The sequence below is a fragment of the Hemibagrus wyckioides genome, linkage group LG03 (assembly GCF_019097595.1).
Source record: "Hemibagrus wyckioides isolate EC202008001 linkage group LG03, SWU_Hwy_1.0, whole genome shotgun sequence".
Taxonomy (NCBI): Eukaryota; Metazoa; Chordata; class Actinopteri; order Siluriformes; family Bagridae; genus Hemibagrus; species Hemibagrus wyckioides.
The window spans coordinates 17075066-17095238 of record NC_080712.1 but is presented as its reverse complement, the minus strand read 5'-3'; the positions used below and the strand labels follow the sequence as shown (position 1 = coordinate 17095238).

General features: G+C 37.6%; 2 protein-coding genes across 7 annotated transcripts in view; both read right to left on the bottom strand.

Annotated features, from left to right (window-relative positions):
• Positions 1 to 4477: 4477 nt before the first annotated feature.
• On the bottom strand, positions 4478 to 5478 carry ly6pge (lymphocyte antigen 6 family member pge). The gene is made up of 3 exons (XM_058385098.1): positions 5463 to 5478; positions 4970 to 5086; positions 4478 to 4674 (listed from the first exon to the last, which is right to left on the bottom strand). Exons 1-3 carry the CDS (start codon positions 5476 to 5478, stop codon positions 4478 to 4480), a joined length of 330 nt encoding a protein of 109 aa, XP_058241081.1.
• A 2433-nt stretch (positions 5479 to 7911) lies between these two features.
• The window catches only part of LOC131348571 (transforming acidic coiled-coil-containing protein 2-like), a 43797-nt gene continuing 31535 nt past the window's right edge, over positions 7912 to 20173 (bottom strand). For 2 of the 6 annotated variants that reach the window (XM_058383658.1, XM_058383702.1), the window contains exons 11-20: positions 19770 to 19904; positions 19023 to 19115; positions 17261 to 17320; positions 15055 to 15189; positions 14664 to 14740; positions 12684 to 12727; positions 11065 to 11225; positions 9381 to 9487; positions 9073 to 9193; positions 7912 to 8918 (exon numbers count right to left, since the gene is read on the bottom strand). In XM_058383658.1, the coding sequence (XP_058239641.1) occupies positions 8853 to 8918; positions 9073 to 9193; positions 9381 to 9487; positions 11065 to 11225; positions 12684 to 12727; positions 14664 to 14740; positions 15055 to 15189; positions 17261 to 17320; positions 19023 to 19115; positions 19770 to 19904 (999 nt within the window). In that variant the 3' untranslated portion in view covers positions 7912 to 8852. The remainder of the gene's footprint in view (positions 8919 to 9072; positions 9194 to 9380; positions 9488 to 11064; positions 11226 to 12683; positions 12728 to 14663; positions 14741 to 15054; positions 15190 to 17260; positions 17321 to 19022; positions 19116 to 19769; positions 19905 to 20173) is intronic. The other 4 variants (XM_058383667.1, XM_058383675.1, XM_058383684.1 and 1 more) reach the window with 4 other exon arrangements.

Genomic DNA, 20173 nt, shown 5'->3' with positions numbered 1-20173 from the left:
AATATAAAAATTATAGCTGATACATGCATACATCTTTCTTATATTTGTTTATGAAAAAAATATATCATTGATATAGAAAAACAAATTCTAGTGCTCTGCTTGCAAAAATGCAGACCTAGATTACAAACATAGAAAAAAAACATGGGTAAAATCTACAGGATCAAAATAACTACAGCCATGTCTCCAGCTTGTATAGGGCATATAGCACAAGGGTCTGTGGAAGGAAGATATAATTTACTGTAATAATGCCCTTAGGAAGAAAAGGATTAGGTCTGAGCAGATACCTAAGGATGATCAAACGAGACATTTCTTCCTAGGTGGTCACCATGGTGATGATGACCTTTATACTTGCCACTTATGGCACATGGTAACTTTATTTTTATAAGAATGAAATCATTTCCCCTTGCAAAGTTTGAACCTCTGTTGTAGTTTGGTGATAATAAAATGCCTGTAAACATCATAGCTCACATAAAGCTGAAAGGAACATTTCAAGTTCTGTTAGAAAGGCCTCCACCTTCACTGAGCTTTTACTGTTCAGGACAAAACAGTCTCCATGCAAGACATTGCGCACCCTGTGGTGTGTAATAACAATGGAATACATTATTATGTATGCAGGAATAGTTTTATTCTTTGGCCATCCAATCACCTTTCGATTTGAAATTTGATTTCAAAGATGACAAAACATGCTTAAACTTCACATCACTGGTCAAGGCATTGTGAATCAATGTTATTTGTTTGTTTGGTTAATAAATAGCTAACTAGCTAATGCTACTTCTACAACTACCGTGGACTGAGATACAATACAGCAGTCACTAATTTTAAATTTATTTTCTGAATCATTCAGCTGCTTCTTCTCTTCTCTACTTAGCTAAATTTAAATACAGTGTAATGTTGAATGTTCTGCCACACAGATTGCAAGTGGACACATGCTGTAAGCCAACACGATAGAGCAAACCTTTGTTTTTAATTAAATACCCAATTGAGCATGAAATTTTAAACCAAAGCAGGACCATAACCAAAAAATAAAATAATCATATCTGAAGCACACACTCAGCACCAAGTTTGAATCTGTACCCAATCATCACAACAAAACTGTATGACCATCAGCTAACTGAAGGATGAATAAAACACTACATTCCTATTAACAATACATTTTTACTTGACATCAGTCATCAGATGAAAAGCAAAGCAAAATGAATAGTTCATATCAGTCTGATCCATCTAATGTCATTAAATGTTTGATCTTCATTCAGATTATTCTATCAATCCATGGTTCTCAAGAACATGCTAGTGCTTTACCTCTTACTCGCTGTGTAGTCTAATGTGATTTGTAGTGCCAACAAAGTGAGTGACTTACATTCCTAATGATAAGAATGTTTAAGACTGGATAAGATTGGTTTAACAACAGTGAGGAAAACTGAAGTATGGGGAAGTTTTGTTGGAGGAAATTGGTGAGCCTGGAGGAAACCCAGGCTGCCTTATTTTATTAATATGTATTTTGAGGGCTTCTTGCTAATTATGTGCCAGCCTCGTGTCTAATTATGTATCGTCTACTTTCTGCCGAATAAAAGAATAGGGATAAACTGGGAGTAACTAAAATACAGATTAAATAAGTGCTAAAATGGTCCACATGTAAGTACTGCTCCTAGGGGGTTATTTCCTATAAAGGTATAACCATCAAGTATACAACAGTCCTGTGGCTTAATATCCTTTAATAATGAGGTGCATATTTGTCTTTGAAGTTCAAACTTCTTTAGTACAAACAGCCAGCAGTCATACACCGAGTCCTCACATCTTAATACACGTGAGCTGCAAATAAAGCTGATGAGCTCAGACATAGGCAAACAGAGCACACAGACTCATGGGCCTGGAGCGTCACAGTTTGGGGTCAGGTTTTAGCCCCCTGCAGGGCAGCCTACTCACACTATCACACCTGCCTGTTAAAGGAGAGAGCCGCAAGGCTCACCGCAGGGAAGAGTACAGAAATACAGACTTAAGGAGGTGAAATGTACCAAGAAGAGCCAATGCCAGAGCCCTGACCAAAGGGATGGGTGTTTTTCTTTCAGGAGACAGAAAGCATATAGAAAATCTTACACTGGGGGAAAGATGTAAAAATTGTGCCTCCATTTCATCTTAGTGTTGTAGATGGGTTAAATAATTACACCTAACAACAGAATGATAAATATATCATTCTGTAAAAACTAGAGCTTGAATAAATACCTTATAGGGGGAGTATTGCCTTGGGCAACCTACCCAAATGAGGATCCTTATTTTTTAAAACACACTTAAAGGTATGTAGCCTTGAGCATGGGTATTCAACTAAAATCTGTCCAGGTTCAGGCAGTAGCATCACTAGACTGATTGAACCATGGCAACGGTTTTAACCCTTTAATGCTTAAACGTTAATAATTACATACTACATATGTATAAAGAAATAAATTTGAAGTGACTATGTGTGCTTCATGTTACCACGTTTAACTGGTGCCTCTTTTAGTCTCTGAACAGATGAGATGTCTGTTTTTCACTTTTGCACTCTTTTAAATACATGCATACTTCTACCACTTTGATCAACTTCTGTAATTGATTTTAAATATTCTGTTTTCATCACTGACCAAGATCAGAGAGAGTAAATGAAATGGGGAAAAAAAAGATTATTCAAGTCTAAGAAATCTCTTTCTCAGTGAGCTCCCTTCAGGTAAATTATTTAGATAAACACACGGATATCAACACAAAGAGCCTCAGCAGACGATCTGTTACAGAAACTGTTATAGTTCATCGATAAAAAAAAATGGAGTTACTGAACTACAGCCAATTTTTTTTGACACATTGATCGGTTCTGCTCCAATAATTTTTCAAGTGCTCAGGTAGGTCCACTGAAATACTCTGTTGGTTCTGCACTGTAACAGATGTCAATGAGTTCATGACCTTGACCCTGAATATATTTGGGTTTGATCATTTTGTTGAACCATTTTATTTGTATGTTTGTTTGATTGATTGATTGAGTGATTGATTAATTGATTCTTCTTCTGCTTCTTCTTCTTTTATTATTATTATTATTATTATTATTATTATTATTATTATTATTATTATTATTATTACAATGCTTTTTACTGGCTTAAATAATTCTACACAATTAAAAGTAAATATTGTTTTCTAGTGAAGTTTAATGTGTCAAATTTGAATGTAATTTATTATATAAAGTGCTCTGTTTAATAGCACTAGATAGTGTATGTAGTCTACTGCTTAGAAAACTATGTAAAGAGCTTGTCTTGGAAGCCTACAGCAGGGAAGCCCTTTGAAAAATCACTAATGGGTGTTTCCAATAGGAGTGTTTCAGGGGGAAAACGAAATATTAACAACAAAAAAATACCTCTTTTGCACAAGGTTGTATACTGCCCTAATTTCAAGCTCCACAAAATACACTGAAGAAGAGAAACGGCTACTGTACAGCCTGTGACCGTCAGTGCTATGCTAATAATATTGTTGAAACCGGTGATATTTTTACTGCTGTTATTGGACCATGAGTCAAACTGCTCAGCTAAGACCTGCCAGATAAAAGTTCAGAATAATGGCTATTCCTTTACAGAGTAAAAGATCCTGTAAAAGGTCATGCTTTCACTTGCCAGAATACTGAACAATAACCAGAACATTTGTGAATTTATACTGACCCCTAGTGTTAATGCCGGGAAAATTACTCTGAAGCAAAACGAGACAAGAAGTGTCAAAAACATGCTCCCATTCCCTAATGAAAGAATCTAATAGTTAGGGCTATCTTAAGTAATATTAGATCACCTTTAAATTTTGTGCTTTTACTTAAACTTCTTTATCAAATCACACATTCTTTAAATCCTCAAGGCTAAATCAGGTCTGCATCAAATATATGAATAAGAATATTTCAGTGGCAAAACACCATTGTTTTAAATTACCCACTCTCCTGCTAATCACAGAAGGAATGCACTGAAAAATGAAATTATTGTCATGATACATACAATACAATACAATACAATTTGAATACTTTCTTTCCTTCCAAAGATGAAAAATCAATTTATCGATTAATTTGACAGTGGAAAAAAGCAGGTGTATTATATAGTATGCATTATAAATGATCCTGAGTCTGATCTGATATATATTTATATATAAATCTCCAAACTTAGTATAATTTCTGCAGTTGCATTTATTAGACTACCTAAATAACATTAACCTAAAGGAAATGTGTTGTCTTTGGCTGTTGGCTATTTAGAATTTAAAATAAACATACAGCACCATGAGTTTCTAAGTGAATAGAGCATTTTTGTTGTTGAAAAAAAATGACTGTGCTGTTTAACTATTTTGTATATGAAGTCTGCATGAAAAGTCCATTTGTGTGGTATTATTCAATTTAATAGGCATGACCAGAGACATTGTTACACTTAATGGCTACTGAGTTCATAATGTGACTTTCCCTGTATGAAGCACATTTAAGCTCATGCTGGCAATTCTAGCTTGACAATAGATGCCAAAACAGTGGCAGAAGGACCAAGAGATAGCTAAACCCTCTGCTGAGCCGGGTGCCATGTCCCATCACGTTACAGTCATCTGAGTAGCAGCAGTGAACCTTCACCCCTGCAACTCTGTCACCTTGGCTGTTTGCTTGACTGCAGAAGGATTTGTAGGAACATGACTTTAGCACACCGCCTGTTAGAAAAGATTAGAACAGCTACATTTACTGTGCTCTGCTAAAAATGTTAAAAATACAATATGAGCATAATTACTTATGAGAAACCCTTTCTCTCTCTCTCTCTCTCTCTCTCTCTCAAACACACACACACACACACATACAGAGTGCATACCAGCGGTGCAGATTTTAGAAAACCTCTCCAGTGCTAATGAAACAATAAATATCTGCCTCTCTAAAAGATTCCCCAATGCTGCCTGCACTCTTAACAAGAAATCAATCCCATCAAATGTAAAAATCAAATGCAAAACTTACTGCCATCTCCTTTGATAATAGCACATGCATCTGAGTAAGTTGGACATGCTTTGGATCCCTGGCGATTGCAGTCCTCATCTGTTGACCCCATGCATGTGTAACACTGCAGTGCTTCAGCTAGTCAGACAGACAAGACACTCAGTGCATGCTTTATTCATCTGAAATCCATTACTTATCCTTCCCTAAGTCTAGAATTGATCTAAATTTACACTGAGAGCTATCATTATTATGATTATTATGATGATTATTATTATGACTGTTTGCATAACCATCACTACATCTACGGTAATTTAATAAGGCAACCATTAGTAAACATCATGGAAATGTATTCACAAAGAATCTCCACTTAAATCCCACACAAGCAACATTGTGTATTTTCCCACAAATGTAATATTTGAGATCCAATAAAACTGGCGCAGACACACACAAACCTTCCCAGCTTTAATCTAAGACAACACTCACTCACTTTTTCTCATATATTCAATCCCCAAACCTTGAAGAGATGCCATCAACATTGCAGAAGAAAGGACAACAGCAAACTCTAATCCAGCTGAAATTAATTTAAATCTCAAATTTAATGTGATCTTTCGAGCTGCCACCTGCTTAATTACTGAGATATCCTACAGCAGTCAGCAATCTTGTTGTAGTACAACATAAATAAATAAATATAATACAAAAAAATACTGCCTATAGTTCAGCCTGTAGTTATCATTGACCACAAAAATGATTTTAATTTGCTGTAAATGGAGTCCACATGGCAGAGTATTAGAGCCTCCAGTGGTGATGGCTTCATCCTGGAAGAAGTGCTATATGAATATTTACTCAAAGAACCAACCTTAATCACAGTGAATTCTGCCAAGACCTCTTCATGAATTGTTATCAACCTTATTGCACCATTACCTATATCAGACAAGTCAATCAACATAACTACAGAACACACAAAAACTGAAAAACCTTTCCATGACTATATAATTGGTTATACGAATATCTAAGACTGAGAAAATCAATATCCTCATGGCAGCTGGTAAACTGACAGTAATTGCACCATGCATTGCAAATTGATTTAACATCTCTGAACGAGATAAATATCTTCTCCATTTTAGCAATCAATAAAATGTTTTTTTTTTTTTTTTTTTACATTAGCCAGACAGCACTGAGTTCTTTTGTGACTCACTGTGGTCCAAGTCTTTTTAAAGGAGTGGTTTGTCTGCTGCCATTAGTCCATAAACACTTTGTCCAAATTAAGAAAACATGAACAAAAGACAATCTTATCTAATAGATTCACATTGCATAAGAGCCACTTAATGGAGTTTACTAGGAAGTTGACTAGACAGGAAACTGACAGTACACATGTGGAAAAACAACAGATGGATGTTAAGACGTAAAAGATTATGAGATAGAAGTGTCCACTTTGCTTCACATTCCTTCAAGTATTGAACAAATGTGGTAGGAAAACGGAAAATGTAGAGAACAGGAAGAGAGCCTATACTTACTGTGGACACAGCAGAGTAGGAAGAAAAGCCCAAACAACAAACAGCACTGGACAGCACTCATGTTGCTGTTGGACTTTGGCTGACCAGACTGATCACTGAAAAGCCGGTTGTTCTCATCTAAACCTTGGAGACTAAGACAGAGAGCTAATACCTCACCAGTACTGAACAGAGCCAGATTACGAACTTGTCTCTTGAGACAAATTGAGTCTAACCCAAATAATGAGCCATAATTTTAAAACCATTAGCTTTTCAATCACACTCAGAAGCTGATTATAGTTTCATAGTTGAATACTGTGATGAACTTGTTTTTATTTCCAGTGGGTGCCTAAATAAGCTCAGGTAAATGGTTATGAGTATGTCCAGTATTTTAACATTATTTCTGTTCATGACATGATGATAAAAAACCCAAGCCACTCAAATGTGCAAACCATTACTGCATGCAGATCTTGCCTACATGTACCATGTACTGTACCATGTTCAGCTTGGGATTATACTATATATTACTACAAGGCAAAGCAACTGTAACTGAATAAAAATACATTACTTATTCCAGATACAAATACATATGTACACATTGTTCTTTTATTGTTTGTGGCTTGCCTCAGCAGCCAGTCCTAATCCTTGCATTACTGAACTCCACAATAAAACCACACTTCTACCATATTGCTAAACATATTGGTGCAAAAATCTATTAAAGAAAAATTATTTTAATTATAAATTCACTGTTCCACAAAGCACAGACCATATACTGCATCCTAGCTTTGTAGTCGATTCTGACAGCCTGTAAACATCTATGTGGAATGTAACAATATAAAAAAAAGTAAATTAGTTAAAATATTGCCAATTGATTACTAGTTTGGGAAAGACAGTATAGTTTTGAATAAAAAATGACTCTTTTTTCAGTGTTTTCCAGTGTTACGATGGCTATATTGGTAAGATTCACATATAATAATAATAATAATAATAATAATAATAATAATAATAATAATAATAATAATAATAAATTGATAGTGGCAATTGGGTACACTTCTAATGTACAGACTATTATGCATGATAAATGATCATCTCTGTTCAAACTTTGTTTTTTTACATGAATGTAAATCCCGAACAAACTGGTAAACTAATGAACCAAATGAACCGACTCACCTCCTTCATACTACACATGAAAAGTTCAGATAGAACAGACTCTCAGACACTATATCTGTGTTTGGCACTAGCAGGATTATTGCTTGTGAATGTTAAGTAACCGTCTGCTGTTTCAGCAGCATTGGGCATCTTTTCAGACGTATACAGACACTTCCTCAAACAGCAAAATAGTCTTCTTCACAGTTTAATCCAAAGCCTGTTTTAATTCTCAGTGCAAATCTTTTTTATTATATTTTCGCATTTTTCTGCATTATCTCTAGTTTAGATTGGCTTGTGTAAAGATCAAACAAAGAGGCAGCAGAGTTTATTGCCATCTTTTATTGCACTTTGTAAGCAGGTGCTGTGTAGCCGAGTAGAGCTCCTCTTTAAGGAAACATCTACTGTTTCACATCAACCAGAGCAGGACTGAGACAATCCTATTCGAATTAATTTAGCTATTTTAGTACCAGAGACATGGGACATTATGTTTCTTAACATATTAAAAATAAAATCCCCCCCCAAAAAAAATAAAAATAAAAATTAAAAAATACAATTGCACATCAGTTTTGCTAAGAGGCAACAAAACTAGGGAGTATCTACAAAGATACACGAGGAAGCAGATTAAACAGTATAAAAACCTGCACTGTGTTCCTATACTCTATTCAGCTCATATTCACAAAAAAATGAACACATGCATATTTATAATCATTTCATAATCATATATATATATATATATATATATATATATATATATATATAGACATGTCTTACTTCTCACTTGTGATTTCAAGTTCAAAGAGATAACCACAGAAATGAACTTAACAGTCAGCTCCATCAGTGGCTGTCATGGCATCATAGCAATTAAACTCATCCTCACACTCTCTCTCTCTCTCTCTCTCTTTCTTTCTCTCTCTCTATCAGTAAGACATATACACACATTCTCATAAAACTTCTGTACTGATGGGGAATACATCTCAAAAATATCCACAAGACCCCATTACAGGTAAACTGGTGTACATTAAAACATCAAAATGCTTGGTTAGTAGTTACAGTGGCATGACAAGAGTGACCAGAGTGTCCTTCTTGTCAGCAGGAGCTCTGTTTCTTGAAGAATTTCAGTAGTGTTTAAGATTCTGGGGACAGTCTGTGGTTCTGTCCAGCAGTCAACAGGACAAAATCAGCACAATGTTTTTTGTTTGTTTTTTGTTATTTACTTTTTACAAGTTCATATATTGTCCTATATGTGGATGTGGATCATATGACAGCTAGCTCTTCCCCATTTTAGCAATCAGCTCATCACAGATCTTGGTCAACTCTTCGATCTCTTTGTTCTGTGAAAAAAATAAAAAATAAATCAAACATACTGTGTCAAATAATAACTTCAATTAATGGTGCAATGGATTAGTAAGCTAATTTGACACATACAGTATGTGGATTTGCCTTATTAAAAACACTGAGTAGACATGCACAGCAGTGAAGACAAACCTTCTGATCCAGTGTACGCTCCAGTGAATCCACCTTCATCTGTTCTTTCCTCAGACTGGCTTGGTACGCTGCCTGCTCCTGCTTAGCTTTGGCACGCACTTGAGCAATTTCTGCATTCGCCCTGCAGGATGCAACAAAGCACTTCATAGTCAGGCACTGCCATTCCACATTATATTCAGATTTTATTTCCAAGGAACTAATTTACTCACTAACACCCATTAGGTACATGCATTACACAGCGGGAGACAAGACAAATCAAAATAATGCTGCAATAAAGAATTTGGAGATTCTCAGTGCAGGGCACTTACTTGTCCAGTTTCTCTTCAGCGTGGATTTTCAGAGCCTGGTAGCGCTGCTCCTCCTTGCGAACTCGGGACAGATACTCCTGGGCACATTTCTTCAGCACATCCTCATTCTAAAATGTAAAGTCAAATGTGAGAGTTTTAATGGTTTTTGATGGTGTTAACATGTTTATACTTGTTACCAGATATATTTTGCTATGTCTGCTGTATGGTACAGTCTGGTGCAGAGTCAATTAAAAAATGGTTTGTGTAAGAACGAACACATTATCTAGAAATGTAGTTATGTGACATCAATCCGATTATCTCTGAGTTGCACTGGCGGCCCATTGCAGCACCATTTATGTAATGAAATACTATGATCGAATTTCAGATTTGGCTCTTTTGCATCGATATTTCAGTGGAATAAATAAAACGCTGATGCACAGCACTTAGAAGAAATACATTTTCTGTCTTCTTGTGCCCTTGTGGGTGTTCACTCACGTGTGAGCATAATTACTATCCTCAGATCTCTGATGGCAGTCAATTTACTAAATCTTTAGTATTTAATTAGACTTTGTAGACATTCTGTTATATGTATGCAGTGAAGTGTGTGATGATGTTTCCGCTGTTATTTTATCTGTAAAATTACTTTGTCCATTGTATTAAGTTAGAAACAAAATAAAGTTGGCTATATAATGTATATAGAAGTATGAAGGGAAAAAAATTATGGATGTTTATACAACTTTGTAAAATCTGTTTGTAGGAAAGGTGACAGTAATGAAAGACAGAACGTGTTTAGGTATAAATGGGTGTTTTTTGCCCTTGTATCAAGATGCTGAGTTTTTGTTTTTTTACTTTTTATATTCTTTTGTTGTTGCACAGCAAATCCATGTAGTTCTGGAAGCCCTTTTTTTAATCCATGTTTTTATACTATACTAACCTATTGTTTTTAGACTGACTTACTGAACCACTAAGAGGATATATTTATTGATGGAAACTTTACATGGATGTAAATACAAATGTAAATGGTCTTCATATTATAACTAAGTACCATAACACATGATGATTTCTTTCATACACACACACACACACACACACACACACACATATTAACATCTTCATCAGTCTGAGCATCAGTAGCTCGTCTGTTGGATCGGATCACACGGGCCAGCCTTCGCTCCCCACATGCATCAATGAGCCTTGGCCGTCCATGACCCTATTGCCGGTTCACCACTGTTCCTTCTTTGGACCACTTTTGATAGATACTGACCACTGCAGACCGGGAACACCCCAAAAGAACTGCAGTTTTGGAGATGCTCTGATCCGGTCATCTAGCCATCACAATTTGGCCCTTCATCAAACTCTCTCAAATCGTTACGCTTGCCCATTTTTCCTGCTTCTAACACATCAACTTTGAGGACAAAATGTTCACTTGCTGCCTAATATATCCCACCCACTAACAGGTGCCATGATGAGGAGATAATCAGTGATATTCACTTTACCTTTATCTAATACTGAATTATGATTATGTATTTCCTGAGCACTCACTGCTAAATTTGAATTGACTGTGGTGTTTAATTCATTGATGCCATATAATGTGCTATAGAACAGTCTATATAGTATAGATGGAATAATTGAATAAAGGAATGATGTTCGGCACAGTGGTGGTCTGAATGTTTAAGGTAAGTGTGTAAGTGAGTTTTGACTTCACCTTACGAAAGCCTTCGAGAACATCTTTCATTTTCTCATAGCGGCGGAACAGATCCGCCAGAGATTTCTCCACTGAGTTGAGATCAGCCAGCGCCTGGTCCTTTTCCAGAATGAGCTGCTGGATAGTGTGATGGGACAGAGACTTCTCCCTTTGATCATCCTCTAAGACACACACACACAGACACACACACACATAGAATGATGAGACCTCTGCAAAATAACCCTGCTTTATTGTCATAATACTGACAATGATGTGAAAAAATATTGCTAAATGTTATAAATAATTAAGCATCCCACACACAGTCGCACTCAATTCCACACAGTCAAATCCCCAAGGAGTAGCCAAACGGAAGGCCAGCAATAGAGACACTATAAATGGACTCAGAATTGGAAAATATGATATGCATTGCATCATTAATGATGAGCACTAATATTTGATGACATTCTGTTGAACCGCATTTCCCCTGTGAAACATGCAGACGAGACACACAGTAAATGATGGGCAACCAAAGAGACACGGGGTGACAGATGAGACCACCACAGAAGATCATCTGAGTTTTCTTTACACAGGAGACACTTACAGAAACACCTCTGACTCTATGGTGTCATAAGGCTTATGATCCATTTCTACATTTTAGTGAGAGACAGAAAGAATATGACGCATCCAAAATTGGACAATGTAAAGAATACTACCTATGTTTGATGTGTGATGTATAGAGCATTGTCTGGATTATAAGTGTAAGTAGTAATGCCTTGGATTTTACGTCACAAAAACAGATAAACACCCAGAAATGAAAAAAAAAAAAAAAATTAAAAATGAAACACGTAAGGAGACAAGGATGGATAGACTCCACCTTGCACCATCTACCAGATGTATTTGGACTCTAAACAAACATACAAAAAGAAGTCCTTTTGTTACTTACCAGGCATGCCTGATTGGTTTATCAGGTATTTATGGGCAAAGAAGGGAGGCAAAAAGAAAGAAGGGATTGTGTTAAAACAAGCAAGCTGGGAGTGATATATGGGAGAAAGTGTGTTACAGATATAAAAAGAAATCCTTTCTTTTCCACTGAGGTGTCACAAAATAACAATATAAAATAACCTGAAAGTACAGATTTACATTAATGAAAATCTGTAAGAGTAAAGTAATGAAATAAAGAGTCTGCAAAAAGAGTAAGAAAGAAAGAGACTCTGTGAGGAAAAAGGGGGAAAAAGTGAAAAGAGAAGGTCAAGGAAGAAGCTAAGTCTGAAACAATACACGTGGGAAAGAGGATATTAAGAAGCTAGTATATTTTACAGCATAAATATATCTAAGAAAAACTTAAATTAATAGGGATAGCAAACAGAGTGAAAATAGTTGTGCAAGACAGCAATACAAGAGCAAAGGTTGAAGGGTAAGAGAGCCTGTGATTGGAAATGTGCCACAATCCCTCAAGCAATAATATTCCACAACCCCCTGATAAAGTTCAGTAAAATGATGTGGTATGTGAATCTGTAAATAGTGTGATATTCAGCAGCCTTGTTGTTAATAATATCTGTACAAGAGAATGACAGATGAGTTGCTATATAGGCATAATGAACCAAAAACCTTCAGGTGTATTGCAGACTCTGCATACTCACCAATCATTTGTGCAATGGTCTTCTCATACTCTGTAACTATTCTCCTGCAGAACAGGGAGGAAATGCATCACAAAGTGATTTGTACTAAAAACACTTAGTAAGCATACAATTCAGAGCACACAATTATCCAGCAAGAACATAATATATTTTCTATGCTTGTGCTGATTGAGTCAGTGCAGCTGTTCCTCACATTTTCATCAGTGCTTTCTAGTGAGAGCAGGGGCTGGCTGTGCTGCTTTTTCCTGAACTTCCCCTGAAAATGGTTGTTTGTTGGCTAAAACCCATGGGACGGCTTATTTTGGGAAAAGCAGGTTGCCAGCACAGTAAGTAGATGGATTAGTAATGCTTCCCCTTAGCTTTATAGGTCTTCCTTATGCTAAGCCCAATCAGTCAAATGAAGTAAGCTGCTGTCTTTATCCCACCTCCCCTTCAGCCTCTAGCACATGCCAGGGCTAGAGTTACAAATAAGCCCAATAGACACCCTTATTGGCATCTGAGTGAGTAATTTCCTAGTATTATATTTCTGTGTTGTACTTCATTGTTTTATTGTTTATTGTTACTAAAGTGCTATATGCCATTACTGTCCAGTCTCATTTAATACACATTTAATAATCAGGTCTGTTAGATACAGTCTATGCAGTAGAAAAAAATTATCTATGTAATGCATATTAATGATATGATTTTGACAGAATAGTTCAAGTTCATGTCTGCCAACCAATCATGTGGCAGCATCACAGTACATAAATACCTGCATGTACAGGTCAAGAGCTTTTGTTGAAACTGTGCATGTAACCTCAGATTCCTATTCTTAGCTAGCTGGAGTGAAACCCAACGTGTGGTTTTCTGCTGTTGTAGCTAACTCAGGTTAATGATCTGCATACTCTGTGTTCACAGATGCTGTGTTCACTTTGGTTGTGAAAAATGGTTAGTTGAGCTGCTGCATCCTTCCTACAACCATGCCATAGTCAAAGGCACTGAGAACACATTTTTCCCCATTTTTGATATGAACTGAAGCTCTTGACCCATCTCTTCATGATTATATGCATTGTGCAGAAGGCACATGATTGGCTAATTGGACAATAATATAAATGACCAAGTGTACAGGTGTTCCTAGTAAAGTGACAGGTGAGTGTATGTCATCCCCTAATGGGCCATAAGCTGCAGTATAGACCTCCCTCTACCTCATTTCCTAATGTCTGTTCCCTGTCCACACATTGAGGCCTTTTTAATAGGCTTCAGGTATGGGCCTGAGCTTTGAGAAGAGGTTGGAGAAAGATAAACAGATCTTTGAGGCTGACGTGTTGGTCATAAAAAGATTACTGTAGCTGTTGGCTACACAATGTAGTGCAGTCAAAGTGCATTCAGAGTGAAGAGGTAAGCCTTTATGGCAGAGATTACTTGCACCCAGGTAAAAATAGAAATGTGTCCTAATTACTGCCAATTAACACCCCGTACCATGGTCTCGCTCCTTCTTGTGATCACAACAGCCACCAAGTGTGACAGCTGACACATTCTAACAGACATGGAAAATCTTGATTCAAGTCAGTTTGAAATTACATAGCATGTCAGCTAATTGCCTAGTGTGAACTAGCTTACTAGCAAACCTTCCTAATTGTTTACACCATATAAATAGCCTAATGTTCGATCACTTAGCTCTAAACGATATTGCCTAAAATTGGCAGGATTTTTAATTTGTTCATCTACTTAAAGTTGAACAGCTGTTTCTGGAGAGTTTTATTTGTGAAGCTAAATTTGCAGCTGTTGGGCTCAGTGCTGTAGTTATGTAGCTAGCAAGCGCAATGCTTCTAAATAAGGATAAGTTCAGTTACAAATACAATTCTGTTTGTTGCTTAAGGGGTACAGACTGCTTTATAGTGTCACCAATTTGATTTAATATAAGTCACAAAAATCTTTCATTAAGATATTTTGAAGATGAAGGCAAAAGAATATTGTGTGTAATTTAATGTAGTGCTCACTTACTTCATCTCTTCCAGCTCCTGTCGACTGTCCTCGTACTTTCTCTGCCATTCTAGCACTTCTTTTTCCTTGGCAACAATCTGATATTGCAAGCAGCAGCATATTTTCCATACAGGAATGGAAAAGATGTGTAGGATCAGATCATACAATAATGTATAAGCCTGAGTAATGCTCAAAGCTCTAATATATGCTTTCTTAATCCTGTTTTTACAGGAAAGTTACATTATTAACAGACTGGATACTTCTGGGGGTAGAGCTGATGCATTTATTCCATCTATATTTTACCTCAAATTCCAAGACAAGTGAAGACATCAGTGCACTCAGTTATTGTTTATAGGAACATATAATTTGTAGTAATTTTTGTTTGAGAATTGACACATATATACTTATATACCTCTTCTCTTGCTATTCCCAGTGAATGGTCCAGGTCTTGGGGGAGATAAGGGCTTTCGGCTTCACTGTACCCTGTCCGGGAGTATAGGGAGCTTTTGGACACACCACTGTCTCCAGGGGAGGCCAGCTCTCTCTCCTGGTTTGGAAAGATAAGGCAAATATTAGTAGACAGGATAGACACCAGAATTGAGGTTAGCTGTCTGTAGCCTCAGTTAGAGGTGTGCTTCGGGACTGGGATCACATGGGACCCCCAAGACCCCCTACTAAAATGTTGCGTGGTTGTTGTTTTTTTTTTGTTTTTTTTACCAGATATGAATCGTGTGGGGAAAAAGGTCACGTTTATATAACATAGGAGCATTCTAAATTTGTGCATATACTGCTTATGAACATATACTGCATTCATTAATTGTTAGGTAGTTATTCTGTCTTTATTCTGATCAGGGTTGCTGTGGGTTAAATGACTAATTTGTTTATATTTTCAGAAACAGAACTGACTAAGATCATTATATTTTGACCAGGTACAAACAAAAATTTAACTGCAGAAGGGATCGCAATTGGTCAAGAGTGTCTGTAGGAGTGGGCGGGATTGGTCAAAATTCCTTTAAGAGCGAGTAGGAGTGGGATTTAAAAACTGGTCCCGCGCACACCTCTACCCTCAGTGATTCACACTCTTCAGTCATACACTCATACTAGAGGGATTCTGAACCAAGCCATGAGGCAGCACATTGTCTACAGGTTCTACACAGCAAAGCCAAAATGCTAATGAGAGCAGGATTTTTAGCTCAGATTTAAAGCTTTGCGCAGTTGGGATGAGGCTTCAATCTGCTGTTGAGCTTCAGCTAAGAGGCCGTGATAGGCTCAAAGCAAGATGGGTGGAAGCAGCTGCTCATTGTGAAAGAGCATAGTTGTGATTGGGCCCAGGCCAGGGAGGAAGGGTATTCAGGAAGGCTCAAAGAATTACCCAAGTGTTAGTGACATGCTGGGGCAGTTAAAAAAAGCAACATGTATACAAAGGCATTAATTATAATGATTTGCTCAACTATGACACTCACTTCTGATCAGTTTTAATCCACATTAAAGAAAAACAGTTGAAGAAAGAATCTGAGACACCCAAAAGTAAAGGGTTTAATAAATTCCTGGGTCTTCTAGCACTTTGTTTTGTTTTTTTCTTTTACAAATAGTGAAACTAAACCAGTTATGTTCTTAGAGCAAACTGAAAAGGAAAACCTACCATAAACCACAACTACACCCAGATTAGACCTTTCTCAACATGCCTAATTTCTCAATCTATTCATATCCCTAAACAGGAAGGCACAATGTAAACACAATGATTTTGTTTCCACTTAAAACCCATCTGCTGAGCAAATACAAAAAAGGTGGATTAGGAGATTATTCAGAGCCCAGGGGCATATGACAGGACACAAACACATTTCATTATTTCATCCTGATGCTGACTGTAGTGGAAAGAAAAGCTGTCAACATCATTTGCAACCAACAGGTTTGCATTAGACAATGTTCATCTATGGATATCAATGGACACTGCATTTGTGATGCACAGGATGAGCTGATTAGGTGAAATTATAATTGCAAGAGCTGCTTTGCTGAAATTATCAACTCAATAGTGTGATTGAATTTGGATGTTGCTAGACATTAAAGCATGGTACATTCTACATAATAGTGATAACATCATTTCTGGATGGTATTATGAATTTAATGGTGGATATTATAGGTATGTTTTTAAAGTAATGATGTAATCTGGTCAAAGAGCATCAACACACAATCATCTATGCTATACAGCATGTATACTATAGCTTGTGGATGCGTGGCTCATTAGCTGCACATTTTGTGGAGGACTACATGCTGTATCTGTGTGAGGGTTTGACTTCTGCCTTCAGCAGTAGTGCCCTAAGGGTTTGGAATCTAAACTCCAAATGTATGGTGTTATCTCTACAGTGTTATATTCAGTGTTAGATGCACGTGCAGGAAATTGAATGTAACTATTGTGTATTTTAAACAAATCTTTTTTTTAAAAAAAAGTGTGGGCAGCATCCTCAAGGGAGTGAGATTATGGTGATTGTACTCAATGAAATGACAGAAGGTATGTGGGATATAAGGTTTATGTCACATCTGTGTGTTAGCTCAGAAAAGGTTTTAACCCACTGTGAAAAAGGGAGGGAGTTAATGGATTCTAGTCTGAGTCCTCTTACTTTAGCTGTGGATGAACTGTCGAGATTCCAGCGGCGTGGGCTGGGTTTCTTGAGCCGAGACTGTGAAGCGTGCAAGAAAAAGACTTGAATATGGAACGGGGAGAACATAGGGTCGTCTCAATGAGTGGGCGAAAGCAGCAGCTCAGGGCCCTGCACTGACTATGTATCAGCTAAAATTATAGCAAGAGATTGTGTGAGAAATGAACGTCGAAGTAAAATCTGCAAACAGAAAATTCAGAAAAGCGGATGAGAGCCCTCGTGTGTTTTTAAACAGATTCGTTTTTGGTCATTACAGATCAAAAGCTAATGTTACTCGTTGTATTCTGCCACATGATAAACCGAGGAGTGGCTTATTGAGCTTCAACTGGTAAGAGGAAGATATGTATAACTTAAATGGATGGAATAATATTTTTTTCCTGATAGCAGCTAGCAACAACTGTAACTAACAACATGGCAGTTCCGTCATGAGTGTGTATGAAAAAAATGAAATGATTGTATTACTGATCATCGGGACATCAATAGATTGCTATTACAATTTACAATTCTGCCCACAAACAGCAAGATTTCTGTTAGAGCTAGACATATTTCCTTATCAGTCATAGATTCATGTGTGTATTTTAATTTGCCATGTGCTTACAGTTTTTGCTGATTTGCCGCTAAATCTAAGTGGATGATTCGGCTCAGCAGGCAGCTAAGATGGTGTCTGAATGATGTGTTGGTACATGCCAGTGCAGTAATGCAGCAAATGTACTGCCTCACTCTGTCAGGCTCAAACGGGAATTTATGGCATTGAAGCATTCAAGGTGTGAACATTGCTAGAGAAATAATCCCTTGTATCCTTTAAGTGTTGAAGAAATGCTTGATTTCTATGCTGTCATTTAGGTCATTTGGTTTATTTATTCACTTTTGCACACCAAACACACACCACATTCCCTCAGCCCAGACTCCACAAGAAAAATACAGCACTTGGCCCCACCCACCATTTCAGACGACCTGGGGAGAACACAAATGTGTTTGCAAATGACTGGATTTACTATTTTTTTGCCTAAGGCCTACTTCTACAAATGGGTATATTTCAAAATAAAAAAAAACAATATTAGTCAATAAAGAGTGCTGTTCACAATCACCGAACCCGCTGTGAGACACAGCAAAACTGATCAAAGCTTGGGGTTATCTGAAATTACCCTAACAGGTCAAACATACAGACTGCCTGTATGCACATTTTTTCTAATGTGTTAGTGTCAATTAGTAACAGAAGTGGAACTCCAAATGCAATGTGACAAGGAATTAAGAACAAAAGAATGTTAAATATTTTTAGAGATGTTTAAGACAACACAGTGAATTGGATACACTAGCGCAAGACATAAACTCAACCCCAGCATAGCATCCCAAGTCACATTTATCATTGTCTCTATGCATCTCCTATCCAGGCAAACATGCAGGGTTGTCACAAAGCCCTTATAGAAGACACACACTCCACTCCAGAGAGAGAGGGTGTCGGTTTGGGAGAGAGCAGCACCGGTCAGGGAGCAGGAGCCAAGGTTAGAGAAGTCACATGACAGGAATCAGGGATGAATGTGAGAGTTGGGCCACTCCCACAATATGTTGAGGTAGTATGTGGGTATGCACTCACACCAGGATGCAGTCAGGTAAAGATATCACACGTGCTCCCACACACAGCACTGCACACACTCTGCTACTAAAGATGGAAAACACACACAAACACACCCACACTCACACACATGATGGCACAGAGCAATACCTGAGGGGAAACAGTGGATAGAGAAGGGCTCTGAGAGATGTTTTGGGCTACCTGCAGAGCCTCCATCCTCAGAGCTGCGAGGACTAGCTCTTCCTGGGCCGCAGGGGGAGGAGGAGGAGGGAAAAGGAAAAGCAGCAACGCAAGGGGAAAGGGTTTTGGGCGAGGAGGGAGAGAGGGGTTAAGTGTTCAAACTCTCACCTCTTATTTGAACTAACTGAGTTCAACAGAATACGTTAACACTCTCATACAGATACACACACACACCTATATGAACACAGTATAGACACACATCCCCTATTACGCATACAAGTACAATGTAACATTATGATGTTCAGAGCTGAGGCCAAGTCCATCTCCAACATCTAAATAAGTTTGGTATTTATATTGGATTTAAACACATTGAAAATAAATGTCACAAAGTAGAAGACAAGCAAAGAACTAACAATGTGCAAGAAAATGTGTGTTGGATTTGACCTCAGTCCAGGAACTGATAACACAGATGTGACAGATGTGACAGACATAGACACCAGAGACATACAACATAAAAATGTATAAATAAATAAATAAATAAATAAATAAATAAATAAATAAATAAATAAATAAATAAATAAAGATTTTTGCAAAAACAAAGCAGAATGAAAGCTCTCACACAAAGATGCCACCATTCAACCACACAGTCCAGCAGAAGAGGTCTGAGGTGGAGAAGGAGAGTAAAGGGGCTCAGCAGGCATGTCACTTTCTACACACCTGCAGTTTGTGGGCGAAGGCAGTAGGGTTGGTCTCGGCCAGGTCAGGCTCCAGGTAGCTGAGAGGGGTGGCTGATTCACTCAGCCTGTCTAAGAGGGACAGATCTGCAGGGTCCACAGGGCCTTGAGAAGGGGACTGTTATGAAGTTCACAGTGGGAGAAGGACAAGAGGAGGAGGAAGGTGTGTGGGTGTCAGCAATGTGAAGCAAGCACACATGTTGTCTCACCAGCGTGGCCTGGTGTAAACTTTAAGCTGAATTGTTGTTTGTTTCTCTGATGGTGGTTTGTTCTGTTATAGCAAGTGGATATGATGCCAAAATGATAGCAGATTGTCTACAGGCTGAGCTGAAGGCTAAACCCAGATCATCAAAATGACCACAGGCAGAGAGATAACCTGCCTTTTGT